This window comes from Dendrobates tinctorius, unplaced genomic scaffold (genome assembly GCF_039654945.1).
Source record: "Dendrobates tinctorius isolate UK_male_01 unplaced genomic scaffold, ASM3965494v1 ptg000011l, whole genome shotgun sequence".
NCBI lineage: Eukaryota > Metazoa > Chordata > Amphibia > Anura > Dendrobatidae > Dendrobates > Dendrobates tinctorius.
The window spans coordinates 51,882,609-51,895,471 of record NW_027361679.1 but is presented as its reverse complement, the minus strand read 5'-3'; the positions used below and the strand labels follow the sequence as shown (position 1 = coordinate 51,895,471).

Sequence of the window (12,863 nt, the reverse complement as noted above, 5' to 3'; positions counted from 1 at the left end):
AAGCCAATTAGCTGCATCCTACCATGACCTGTAATGTCAACACAAGCATAGACATTTTCCCTCCAGTCCTAGAAGTAAAACTGAACCCTAATAAATGGAGCACTGTATGTATGAATATGACCACAGAGCACCCTTTCACCTATTTAGGAATCTGGAAAAACAGATAATCTGTGTATTCTGCTTTTGATCTGTTGACCGTATCATACTGTTACTGATAAAAGCCTGGCTCAATGAAGAATGCTATATGCAGAAAGCTAGAATGAATATTTAACATACTTGTTTGAAGTACTTCAATGAGAACTGATACATTGGATCTATTTCTGAGAGACTTGCAATGACAAAGTAAATGACGGATCCCTGAGTGGCAACCGTCCTGTACTTCTCCCGAGCTGTGTTTATCTTTTGTTCTGTGGCTTCGGCTTCTTCTAGTCTAGTTTTAATAGCACCTGAGGTTATCTGAAATCATATTGAGAAAAGTTACTTGAAAATAACTATTTGCAAATATGACAAAATCGCAATGTCTAATGCAACAAAATAACTGATAATTCTTGAAATAAAGAACTTTTATATTGCTGTTTATACAACCCCAAGTCTCCAATACCTGGAATGCTGTGTAACATAGAGAAAACAAGAACAAAATAATTTGGAAATCTCTGATAGCCTTATTTTAATTCAGAACAGAACATAGATCAGAAGATGAAAGTTAGATATTTTTCCACTTCATTGGAAAAAAATGAACTCATTTAGAAATTGGTAACATCACAACATTGCAAAAGTTGGGAACGAGGTAATAAAAGGCTGAAAAAGTAATTAGTACTAATGAAAAACAGCTAGAGGGTTAATTTTCAACTATACAGTTACTTTTCAGTAATACAGCTACATGACTGTATAAAAAGATACAGGAAGATATATATCTTTGTACCGTGTTAGTCAGTAGATAGAAAAATATTCAGAATTGAGAGTCCTCAGTGGTTGATACCTTTTAATGACTAACTGAAAAGATAGTAACAAATTGCAAGCTTTCGAGACTACTCAGGTCTCTTCATCAGGCAAAGCGTTTTAGTCTATGGTATTAGTCTATGTCTCATGAAGAGACCTGAGTAGTCTCGAAAGCTTGCAATTTGTTATCTTTCAATTAGCCATTAAAAGGTATCAACCACTGAGGACTCTCAATTCTGAATATTTTTGTATAAAATGAGCAAGTTAGAGAAGCAGAGTCTCCCAAACACAAGGACAGTCAAAGATAGGTTCATCAATCTGAACAGCTGCATTTAAAAGTTGTGGAATAATTTTTGAAAAATGCTGAACAGTCTGAACAGAGTTTGTATCCTGTGTTACCGAGTCAATTCAGCGGCTGCAATGGCAAAATTATTGTTTGTGGCCTCCAGATGACAAAAACATTATCAATGTATGTAAGCCATAATAGTATAATGTAATTGCTCATCATACCAATCTCATGAATAACTATCGTTTCCTCCCACCAGCCCAGGAGCAGATTAGCATATGAGGGGGCTCCTCATCACAGTGCCCCTGAGCTGGTGGATGTACTTTCCATCAAACAAATAGGTATTTTTAGTCAGGAGGAAGTCCAAACATTCCGGCACAAAATCATTATGTTTCTTGAATTGACAACCTCTACTTCTGAGATAACAGTTGATCACTTCAAGGCCCTTTCAAGGGGGAATGGATGAGTAAAATTCTTCAACATCAATACTCACAAGAATAGTATCTTGTTCTAGAATAAGTCCCTCAATTTTGTTCAAAAGGTCTGTTGCATCTTGGGTATGCGAACTCAGTGCTGTAACAAAGGGATTGAGATTTCTATCAAGGTAGACACTCAGCTTTTGAGTGAGGCCATTCACTCCAGACACAATGGGTCTGACCTTGAGTGGAGTAAAGGGCCTGTCACACTAAGAGATATCGCTAGCAATATCGCTATAACTAGTGACGTTATAGCGATATTGCTAGCGATATCGCTATGTCTGATACTTACCTACGACCAGCTCCCCCGCTGGTTATCGCTGATCACGCGAGAACAGGCTGGACTGTTTCTCGTCGTCAGCTTCCTGCGGCGCTTCCTGCTGTGACGACGAGCGACGCGTGGAGCCGGGCGGGAGGACGCATGATCTCCTAGTGTGACAGGTAAGTAGCGATCCCCGACCCCTGCGATGTCGCTGGTGAGATCTGCCTGTGTGGCAGCTCACTAGCGACCACTTAGCGATGCACCAGCGATCCTGACCGCGTCATATCGCTGGTCGGGATCGCTGGTACATCGCTAAGTGTGACAGTACCTTAAGGCCCTTAGCAGGTTGGTTCAGGTTCTTTGTGCCGCATTTTTTAAATTGCATATTGTAACACTGGACAGTTATAGACACATTGATGTCTGGTTTTGTTTTGTCTACTTTTTTCAATCACCATGATAACACCTTTTGCTTACACAATGACCAGGCTCCGGAAGTGACGGATGCAGTCCTTGGCTATCAGCGGTGTCTCGCAGTGCTCGTGCATCGGATGTAACGCATGGAGTACACAGCGCCTTGCCATCCATTGACATCACTAGCAGTGTTTCACAGCATTCTTGCACTGGATATGATGCATGCGGGTCAATGCATTTTGTGCTCCATTGACCAGTGATGCAGCAGATGTGGAAATGCTTGCATTGGACCCATAGGAGGTCTATTGATTAGGTGACCAAAAATAGAGGTATTGCCCGTGAGTGTTACTTCTATTTAAATTGATCTACTTTAGGGACATGTACCCAACAGAGGCTCTTTATACTGCCTCATACGGCTGAGACCTCCATCCTGGCTGCCATATCCCCTAGTGAGTCCCAGGAGGGATGAAATGCATTTGGAAGTGGTGATTTTTTATAATGACATCATTGTCCCAGTCTATGATATGGAAAGCTAAATGGCACCTGGAAGCTTGCAATCCCACATGAACACTGGAAGACAGATGCCAGAGGTACATTGTTTACCTACACTAGGTGAGATCATTCCAATGTTTTTCCATGGATATTGACCTACATTTGGTATATGACACTCTGCCAGGTTTCCTATGTTAGATGTCAGTGGTACTGACACAAGTAGTTATTTACAGCAAATTGGTGCTTCAGCTGGCCTATATGTGAGGAGCAAGCCTGTCTGGGTTCCTAATTAAGTGTCTTGTTATGTCTTTATATTTTAATGGTATATTAAATTTTAAGTTTTATTATCCCTTCCTTTGCTTATACTATTACATTGTTTTTGTTGGATCATTTCCCTTTGTTTTGATTTATTGGCTAAAATCAAATTGGCTACTTTCTGGAGTTAAGGCCCCGTCACACACAGCGATTTCGCAAGCGAGATCGCTGATTTTGTGACGCCACAGCGATCTCGCCAGCGAGATTGCTGTGTGTGACGGAGATCAGTGACCGACCACCCTGCCGGGTATCGCTGATCGTGCTCGATCGTCCTGGGCCATTTTTTGATCGCTGGTCTACCGCTCGCCAGCGCGCATCGCTGCGTGTGGCAGCGAGAGACCAGCGATCAGCGACGCTGGATGCTGATTTCCAATGTAAACATCGGGTATCCAGGAGCCGCGCAGCTCTTGGATACCCGCTGTTTACCTTGGAAACCAGCATGTACGCCGGTTTCCAAGGTAAACAGCGGGTATCCAAGAGCCGCACGGCTCTTAGATACCCAATGTTTACATTGGAAACCAGCTTGCTCGCTGGCCCTGATCGCTGGAGGGGCTGTCTATGTGACAGCTCACCAGCAATCAGCCTAACGATGTCCCAGCGATCCCATCCATGTCGGATCGTTGGTGGGATCGCTGGGACATCGTTATGTGTAACGGGGCCTTTAGACTTGAGCTGCAGGTAGCTGCCAAGTACTACTCTTAGGCAGTCCCTGATACTGCAGCTGCTGACTCCAGGGCTCAGGATCATAGACAGGAACTTGACATGGTAACTGGCAGCACAGGATACAAATTCTGTTCAGACTACACATGTTCTAGATTTTAGGCAGAATGGAGATTGACACGGAGTCACAGACAGGACTGAATTCGGATACAGGAACAGGCTTCAACAGTATGAACTCAGGAATACTAACCAGGACAGACACTGGTACAGGTTCAAGTACCGCTAGAACGGTTTCAGGTTCAGCTACCACTGGTGTGACACCAGTGTTTAGGTACCACCAGTGCGGTTTCAGAGTTACGTACCACAGGAGCAGTGTCAGGCTTCATGGACCACCAGGTGAGGTTTTGGGTTCAGGCCCTGACTGCACAAAGACCAGGGATTTAGGTTTAGGCCCTGGCAACACAAGGACCAGTGGTTCAGGTTCACGCACTAAATACACAAGATACCAGGATGGGGAACATGGCACCATACAGTTGCACACACAATGTAGGGAATTACAGGGGTTTTTCAAGGGTTTTTACAAGATGCCTCTCAGCTATTGGCTGAGGTCATTTTCAAAGTACAAGCGCTGCACCTGTAAAAATAGGGCAGCGCTCGCCACCAGGAAGCCTGTGCGGCGTGGACAGGAAGCAGAAGACGGGGAGGTCACCGTACAGTCAGAGAAGGGCCCCGCACGGTCAGGGCGGTCAATATGTTGGCATCACTGCATGAAGGAGGAAGAGGGATCATGCAGGGGCATCGGCATTAGTGCTACAGATGTGTTGCCATGAATTTCTAAATTATTCTTTTTTTTTCAAATTAAATAAGAAAATTTCTAACTTTTACCTTTGGATATGTGTTATATGTTCTGTTGTGAATAAAATATGGTTATAAAAGATTTTATAAATCATTGTAATTTTGATCTCTTTACACAGCATTCTAACTTTTTTAGAATTGGGATCATAGTTTATGTAAAATGGCCACTAATGTTTCAACAAACTTTGCACATATCAAAATTACAAGTAAATATATGAAGCTTTGTAGTATATTTATCAGAGAACACTACTTTTTCTCCACTTATGAGTCACTTCTTCCTGTCCCCTCCTGTCTCCTAATCTTAAAATTTACTTTGACAAACAGCTCAAATCCATATTCAAGACACGAGGGACTGTTAACACAGTGGTGTTTCAGGATACAACTAGCTATTAAAGCCAGTAGACATGGAACGGGGTGGAGTTGCGAGGAACAGAGAGAGAAAACAAGCAAAGGCAGAGACAAGCAGATAGAATTGCAATTGGTGAGTGATATATTTCTTCCCAGTGCTGGATTTACAGCTATTGTGCTCAGTACTGCTGTAAAATCTTCTAAATTTTGCTGCTGTTACTTTAAAAAGTGGCCTACAGAAAGAAGCATGAATATCTCTGTTTCTGTGTGCTGTGTCTAGGAGATACCATGGCAAGGAGTCTTCTTCCACTAGTTCAAACAGAACTGAAAATTAGAGATAAGGCCTGCAGTGGAGAGAACATTAGTGGAAAATATAGAATACAAGTCATATAATTTATAAAATCAAAATTGGAAAAACGTAAAATATATATGTGTATTGTAAGGTAGCGCTGCTATTCAAGTAGGGGATACTCGCTTAGCCGCCACAAAACCAGATCCGGCACGGGTTTTCCACAAAACAATCATAGTCCAGGCGGTTTATTCAGCATCATAGACCCACAGCAGTAAGATAAAGTTCACTTAATCAGCATAGCGTCCATGACAGAGTTCAGCTCTGTAATCCCTGTGGTCACACAGGATATGCATACACAGGCTCTTCAGCCTCAGTTATCTCATCCACGTCAGGGTTTCCTCATAGTTCCATGTTATGAGTTCATTTTCTCCTTCACCTCTGATGTCTGATGCACTCCCTCTGTTGGTGAAAGGAGGTAGTGAAAGTGATCTGGATGGGAAGAACCTGTCATCTGAACAGGTGGAGTGTGATTGGACATCCGGAATTTCTAAGTGGATATAAGGCAGCCGACGCCCTGCAGGGTGGCTGGTGATCCTTTCTGCACTGAGCTCTGGCATCCAGTTTAGTTCCTGTCTACTAAAAGCTAAGTTTTTGCTCTGCTATTTTTCCATGAGATTTTGTCTGTTTACTTAGTGTTTGTGTTCAGCCTGCCCTGGTTGGGACGGGCTGAACTCCATGTTTGTCTCTGATCAGTTGATCTCTTTGCTCTGTCTTCAGAATATACCTGAGTGCTGATATAGTGATTTTGAAGTCTAGTGACTTCAGGGCCTTTTCTATCAGACGTGTTGGACATTATTTTTGGCAGGGTTTTTTGCGTGATTGCAGCCAGCATCTTTTCTGTACTTTCCTATCTAGTTAGTTTGGCCCCATCATTTGCTCAGCCTGTCTGTCTGTGTTTGTGTTTTTCATCTGTTTTTCACCGACAATACATGTTGGGGGCTGTCTATTGCTTTGGGGTCTGCTCTGGGGCAGTTTAGATTTCCCCTTTCTTTCTTTAGGCTTATTTAGCTCTCCGGCTGTGACGAGGGGTCTAGGGCACCGTAGGAACCCCCCACGGCTACTGATAGTTGTGGTGAATAGGATCAGGGGTCTGCAATCTGCTAGCTACCAACCTCTCCGGTTTTCTGGACTTAGCTTGTGTTTTTGTTTTTTCCTCCTCCGGTGACTCATTCATAACAGAATCACCAGCCTTACCGCAGATTCTAGGGCACTCAATAGCAGGAAAGAATTGTAAAAATAAAGAAAAAAAAAAAAGTGTCAGAATTTTTTTTTTTTGTGTATATTTTTTCCTCTATTTCTCTGAGGCCGTAGGGGGAATTTTTTCTCAATGGAGATTAAGCAATTGTCTGATCGTATGGAGCAGCTCACTGCTGAAGTGCGGGGAATTTCCGCCTATCTTGCTAATTCACATGCTGCTGAACCAAAGATCCCTACTCCTGATATGTTTTTTGGGGATCGGTCTAAATTTTTGAATTTTAAGAATAATTGTAAACTATTTTTTGCCTTGAAGCCTAACTCATCGGGGAGCTCCGCGCAGCAGGTTAAAATTGTCATCTCTTTTCTGCGCCGCGATCCCCAGGATTGGGCATTTTCTTTAAAACCTAATGATCCTATTCTAACTCATGTGAACGCATTCTTTCAAGCCTTGGGGTTGTTGTATGATGAACCTAATGCTATTGATCAGGCTGAAAAGGCCCTGTTGGCATTGAGCCAGGGTCAGGATTCTGCAGAGTTGTACTGTAAAAAATTCCGAAGTGGAATGATGGTGCCTTGGCAGCTCTCTTTCGGAAGGGTTTGTCAGAAACCGTAAAAGATACTATGGTGGGATTTCCTGTTCCCTCTGGTCTTGACGATTTTATGTCATTAGCCATTCAGGTTGATCGGCGTTTGCGTGAACGCAAAACTGCACGAGAGGTGTTGCCACATGTTGAACAAATGTCTGAACCTATGCAATGTGATAGAGTTTTGTCTAGGGTGCAACGTCAGGAGTTCAGAAGGCGTAATAAGCTGTGTTTTTTTTGTGGCGATGCCTCTCATATTATTTCTGTCTGCCCTAAACGAGAGAAACGTTTTGCACACACATTTGCTGTGGGTGGTGTTCAACCTAAGTTTCTTCTGGCAATTACTCTGATCTGCTCCCTGTCCACATTTTCCGCTAAGGCTTTTGTGGATTCGGGAGCAGCTCTGAACCTGATGGACTTGGATTTTGCTAAACTTGTGGGTTTCCTATGACACCTCTGCGGATGCCTATCCCTTTGAGGGGTATTGATGCTTCTCCTTTGGCGATGAATAAACCTCAGTTTTGGACCCAGGTGGTAATGCAGGTCGCCCCAGACCATCAAGAAAATTGCAGATTTTTGGTGTTGCATAATTTGCATACCATTGTTCTGGGGTTAACTTGGTTGCAAATCCATAATCCAGTTTTGGATTGGAAATCTTTGTCTGTGGTGAGTTGGGGTTGTCGGTGTGCCCATAGTGACGCTCCTGTTTTCTCCACCTCTCCCAAGTCGCATGATGTTCCTGACTATTTGGCTGATTTTTATGATGTATTTAGTGAGAATGAGTCTGCGTCTTTGCCTCCTCATAGGCGTTATGACTGTGCAATTGAGCTGAGCCCTGGGTGTAAATTTCCCAAGGGTCGACTTTTCAATTTATCTGTACCTAAGCACGAGGCTATGCGATCCTATATTAAGGAGTCGTTGGAGAAGGGTCATATTAGACCATCCTCTTCACCCTTAGGTGCTGGGTTTTTTTCCGTGGGCAAGAAAGATGGTTCATTAAGGCCTTGTATTGACTATCGTGCCCTCAACAATATTACTGTTAAATATCAGTATCCGTTACCCCTGATTTCTGATCTATTCTCCAGAGTTAAAGGTGCTTGCTGGTTTACCAAGCTTGACCTCAGCGGGGCGTATAATCTTATTCGCATTAAGCATGGGGATGAATGGAAGACGGCGTTTAATACTCCGGAGGGACATTTTGAGTACCTGGTGATGCCTTTTGGGCTCACTAATGCCCCTTCTGTCTTCCAGTGCTTCATGAATGATATTTTCAGAGACTTTGTGGATACATTTTTGATCATCTATCTGGATGATATTTTGATCTTTTCCAGGGATTGGGACTCTCATGTGGAACATGTTCGGACTGTGTTCCGGATTTTGAGGGAGAATTCCCTGTATGTCAAGGGATCGAAATGCCTTTTCGGGGTACAGAGGATTTCATTTTTGGGATTTATTTTGTCTCCGTCAACTATTGAAATGGACCCGGCCAAGGTACAGGCCATTTATGATTGGGTTCAGCCCACTTCTTTGAAGGCCCTCCAGAAGTTTTTGGGTTTTGCTAATTTTTATCGTAAATTTATAGCTACTTTTTCTGGTATTGTCATACCATTGACTGATTTGACTAAGAAGGGTGCTGATGTGCTGAATTGGTCTCCGGAGGCTGTTTCTTCCTTTCAGGAGCTGAAGCGAAGGTTCACTTCTGCTCCGGTCTTGTGGTAACCTGATGTCTCACTCCCGTTTCAGGTAGAGGTGGATGCTTCTGAGATTGATGCAGGAGCTATTTTGTCCCAAAAAGATCCTGTAACATCTAAAATGTATCCCTGTGCTTTCTTTTCCCGAAAGTTCTCCCCATCCGAACGTAACTATGATGTGGGGAATCGGGAACTGTTAGCCATGAAATGGGAATTTGAGGAGTGGAGACATTGGTTGGAGGGAGCTAAACATCAAGTCGTGGTCCTTACTGACCACAAGAATTTGATTTACCTGGAGTCGGCCAAACGCTTGAATCCTAGACAGGCTAGGTGGGCCTTGTTTTTCACACGTTTTGATTTTGTGGTCTCTTTTCTTCCAGGCACTAGGAATGTCAAGGCAGACGCCCTCTCTAGGAGTTTCTTTGCTTATTCTCCTATTGTGACCAAGCCTGCTACCATCTTAGGTGAGGGGGTAGTTCTTTCTGCCATCTCGCCCGATTTGAGACGTGCTCTGGAAGAGTTTCAGGAGGACAAACCTGTGCGTTGTCCCGTTGGAAAATTGTATGTTCCTGACCAGTGGAGGAAGAGAGTAATGTCTGAAGTTCATAGCTCCGCATTGGCTGGTCATCCAGGTATTTTTGGTACTAGAGATTTGGTGGCCCGCCTTGTCTCGTGATGTCAGGAATTTTGTGCAGTCCTGTGGGACTTGCTCCCGGTCTAAACCTTGTTCTCTCTCTAGTGGGTTGTTGATGCCTTTGCCGGTGCCCAGGAGGCCATGGACCCATATTTCAATGGATTTTATCTCTGATATGCCTGTCTCTCAGAGAATGACTGTTATTTGGGTGATTTGTGATAGATTCTCTAAGATGGTCCATCTTGTACCACTCCCTAAGTTGCCATCTTCCTCAGAGTTGGTGCCCTTGTTTTTGCAACAGGTGGTTCGCTTGCACGGGATTTCTGAGAACATTGTATCTGACAGAGGAGTTCAGTTTCTTTCTAGATTTTGGAGGACTTTCTGTTCAAGCTGGGAATTCAGTTGTCCTTCTCCTCTGCGTTTCACCCTCAGACCAATGGGCAGACGGAGAGAACAACCCAGACTTTGGAGTCGTATTTGAGATGTTTTATTTCTGCTGATCAGGATGATTGGGTTTCATTTTTGCCCTTGGCCGAATTTGCTTTAAATAATAGAGCTAGTTCTGCCACTTTGATGTCACCTTTTTTTTGTAACTTTGGGTTTCATCCTCGATTCTCTTCAGGGCAGGTGCAGTCTTCTGCCTGCCCAGGTGTTGACACTAAGGTGGAGAGAATGCACCAGATCTGGGACCAAGTGGTGGATAAGTTGTCTCTCTCCCAGGGAAAGGCCCAGCGGTTTTCCAACCGGCATATGACCATTGGTCCCCGGTTTAAGGTGGGTGATATGGTTTAGTTGTCATCAAAGAATATCTCTATGAAGGTGGCTTCTCCAAAGTTTAAACCTAGATTTATTGGACCTTACAAGATTTTGGAGATTCTTAATCCAGTCTCGTTTCGATTGGCTCTTCCTGTTACATTCAAGATCCATAACGTGTTTCATAAGTCTCTGTTAAAGAGGTTTGTTGAGCCAGTAGTTCCTGTGGTGGCACCTACTGACCCTGTATTGGTTGAAGGTAATGTGGAATATGAGGTTGAGAAGATACTGGACTCTCGTCTGGCTAGACGGAGACTCCAGCATTTGGTTAAATGGAAGGGTTATGGCCAGGAGGATAATTCTTGGGTCTCTGCATCCGATATTCATGCCGAAAGATTGGTTTGTGCTTTTCATCTGGCCCATCCTGATCGCCCTGGTGGCGTGGATGAGGGTTCGGTGACCCATCCTCAAGGGGGAGGTACTGTTATGAGTTCATTTTCTCCTTCACCTCTGATGTCTGATGAACTCCCTCTGCTGGTGAAAGGAGGTAGTGAAAGTGATCTGGATGGGAAGAACCTGTCATCTGAACAGGTGGAGTGTGATTGGACATCCGGAATTTCTAAGTGGATATAAGGCAGCCGACGCCCTGCAGGGTGGCTGGTGATCCTTTCTGCACTGAGCTCTGGCATCCAGTTTAGTTCCTGTCTACTAAAAGCTAAGTTTTTGCTCTGCTATTTTTCCATGAGATTTTGTCTGTTTACTTAGTGTTTGTGTTCAGCCTGCCCTGGTTGGGACGGGCTGAACTCCATGTTTGTCTCTGATCAGTTGATCTCTTTGCTCTGTCTTCAGAATACTGTATACCTGAGTGCTGATATAGTGATTTTGAAGTCTAGTGACTTCAGGGCCTTTTCTATCAGACGTGTTGGACATTATTTTTGGCAGGGTTTTTTGCGTGATTGCAGCCAGCATCTTTTCTATCCTTTCCTATCTAGTTAGTTTGGCCCCATCATTTGCTCAGCCTGTCTTTCTGTCTGTGTTTGTGTTTTTCATCTGTTTTTCACCGACAATACATGTTGGGGGCTGTCTATTGCTTTGGGGTCTGCTCTGGGGCAGTTTAGATTTCCCCTTTCTTTCTTTAGGCTTATTTAGCTCTCCGGCTGTGACGAGGGGTCTAGGGCACCGTAGGAACCCCCCACGGCTACTGTTAGTTGTGGTGAATAGGATCAGGGGTCTGCAATCTGCTAGCTACCAACCTCTCCGGTTTTCTGGACTTAGCTTGTGTTTTTGTTTTTTCCTCCTCCGGTGACTCATTCATAACAGTTCCATCATCACGCTGCAGACATGCATTCCCTCCAGGGAATCATCAGGCACGTGCAGCCATTCAACACAGTGTTCCATGCTGTCAGGAAGACAGCCCCCCTCTCTCCCAGACGGGGCCTTCCAAAATGGACCAACCAGGTCCCTGCATTCACACCATGTAACATACCCTGGCCACCTTATATGGTCCGTAGCCACGCCCACCGAGTCACATGGCTATGACCTCATCATAGGTCCTTGAACCATTCTCACATACTTTACAATATCGTTCTCGACCACACCCCTGGGTGGATTTGTAGGTAACTAGTCCCGCCTGACTCACCAGCTACCTGGAGACTTCTCCCGGACACGTTGAAACAGCACCTCAGCATTATCTGTTATGATGAGTCACCGAAGGAGGAAAAAACAAAATACCAGCTAAGTCCAGAAAAACCAGAGAGGTTGGCAGCTATCGGATTGCAGACCCCTGAACCTATCCACAACAACTAGCAGTAGCCGTGGGGGGTTCCTACGGTGCCCTAGACCCCTCAATCACAGCCGGAGAACTATATAGCCTAAAGACAGAAAGAGGAAAAACTAAACTGCCCCAGAGAAGACCCCAAAGCAATAGGCAGCCCCCAACATATAATGACGGTGAAGCAAGATGAAAACACTAAAACAGATAGAAAGATAGGTTGAGCAAATGATGGGGCCCAAGCTAACTACATAGGACAGGACAGGAAAGCTGCTGTCTGCCATCCGCAAAAATCCTATCAAAATGAGCCAACCGACTGATAGGAAAAACAGGCCCTGAAGTCGCTAGGCTTCAAAAGACTATATCAGCACTCAGGTATATTCTGAAGACAGAGCAAAATATCAACAGATCAGAGACAAAAATGGAGTTCAGCTCACCCCCGGCCGGGGAAGGCAGAACTCCCTGAAAACAAGGCAAAACTAAAACAAAACTGAAGAGTACAAAAAACTTAGCTTTGAGATGCAGGAATCAGACTGGTCTGCAAGAATCCAGCAGGAAAATCACCAGCCAGGAAGAAGGGCGTTGGCAGCCTTATATCCAGTCCTCAATTCCAGCCACTCAGTCATCATCTAGCTGCCCATGTGTTTGGTAATCAGCCTCACTACCTTCCTTCACCAGAGGAGGGAGTTCATCAGACCTCAATGGTGAAGGGAAAAATGAACTCACAACAGTACCTCCCCCTTGAGGAGGGGTCACCGAACCCTCATCCATGCCACCAGGGCGATCCGGGTGAGCCCGATGAAAGGCACGCACCAATCTTTCGGCATGAATATCAGA

General features: G+C 44.4%; 1 protein-coding gene across 1 annotated transcript in view; it reads right to left on the bottom strand.

The window, feature by feature from the left end:
- DNAH6 (dynein axonemal heavy chain 6) overlaps positions 1-12,863 on the bottom strand; it is a 570,270-nt gene that overhangs the window by 171,841 nt on the left and 385,566 nt on the right. The window contains exon 60 of the mRNA XM_073542156.1: positions 277-456. Coding sequence (XP_073398257.1) covers positions 277-456 — 180 coding nt within the window. The remainder of the gene's footprint in view (positions 1-276; positions 457-12,863) is intronic.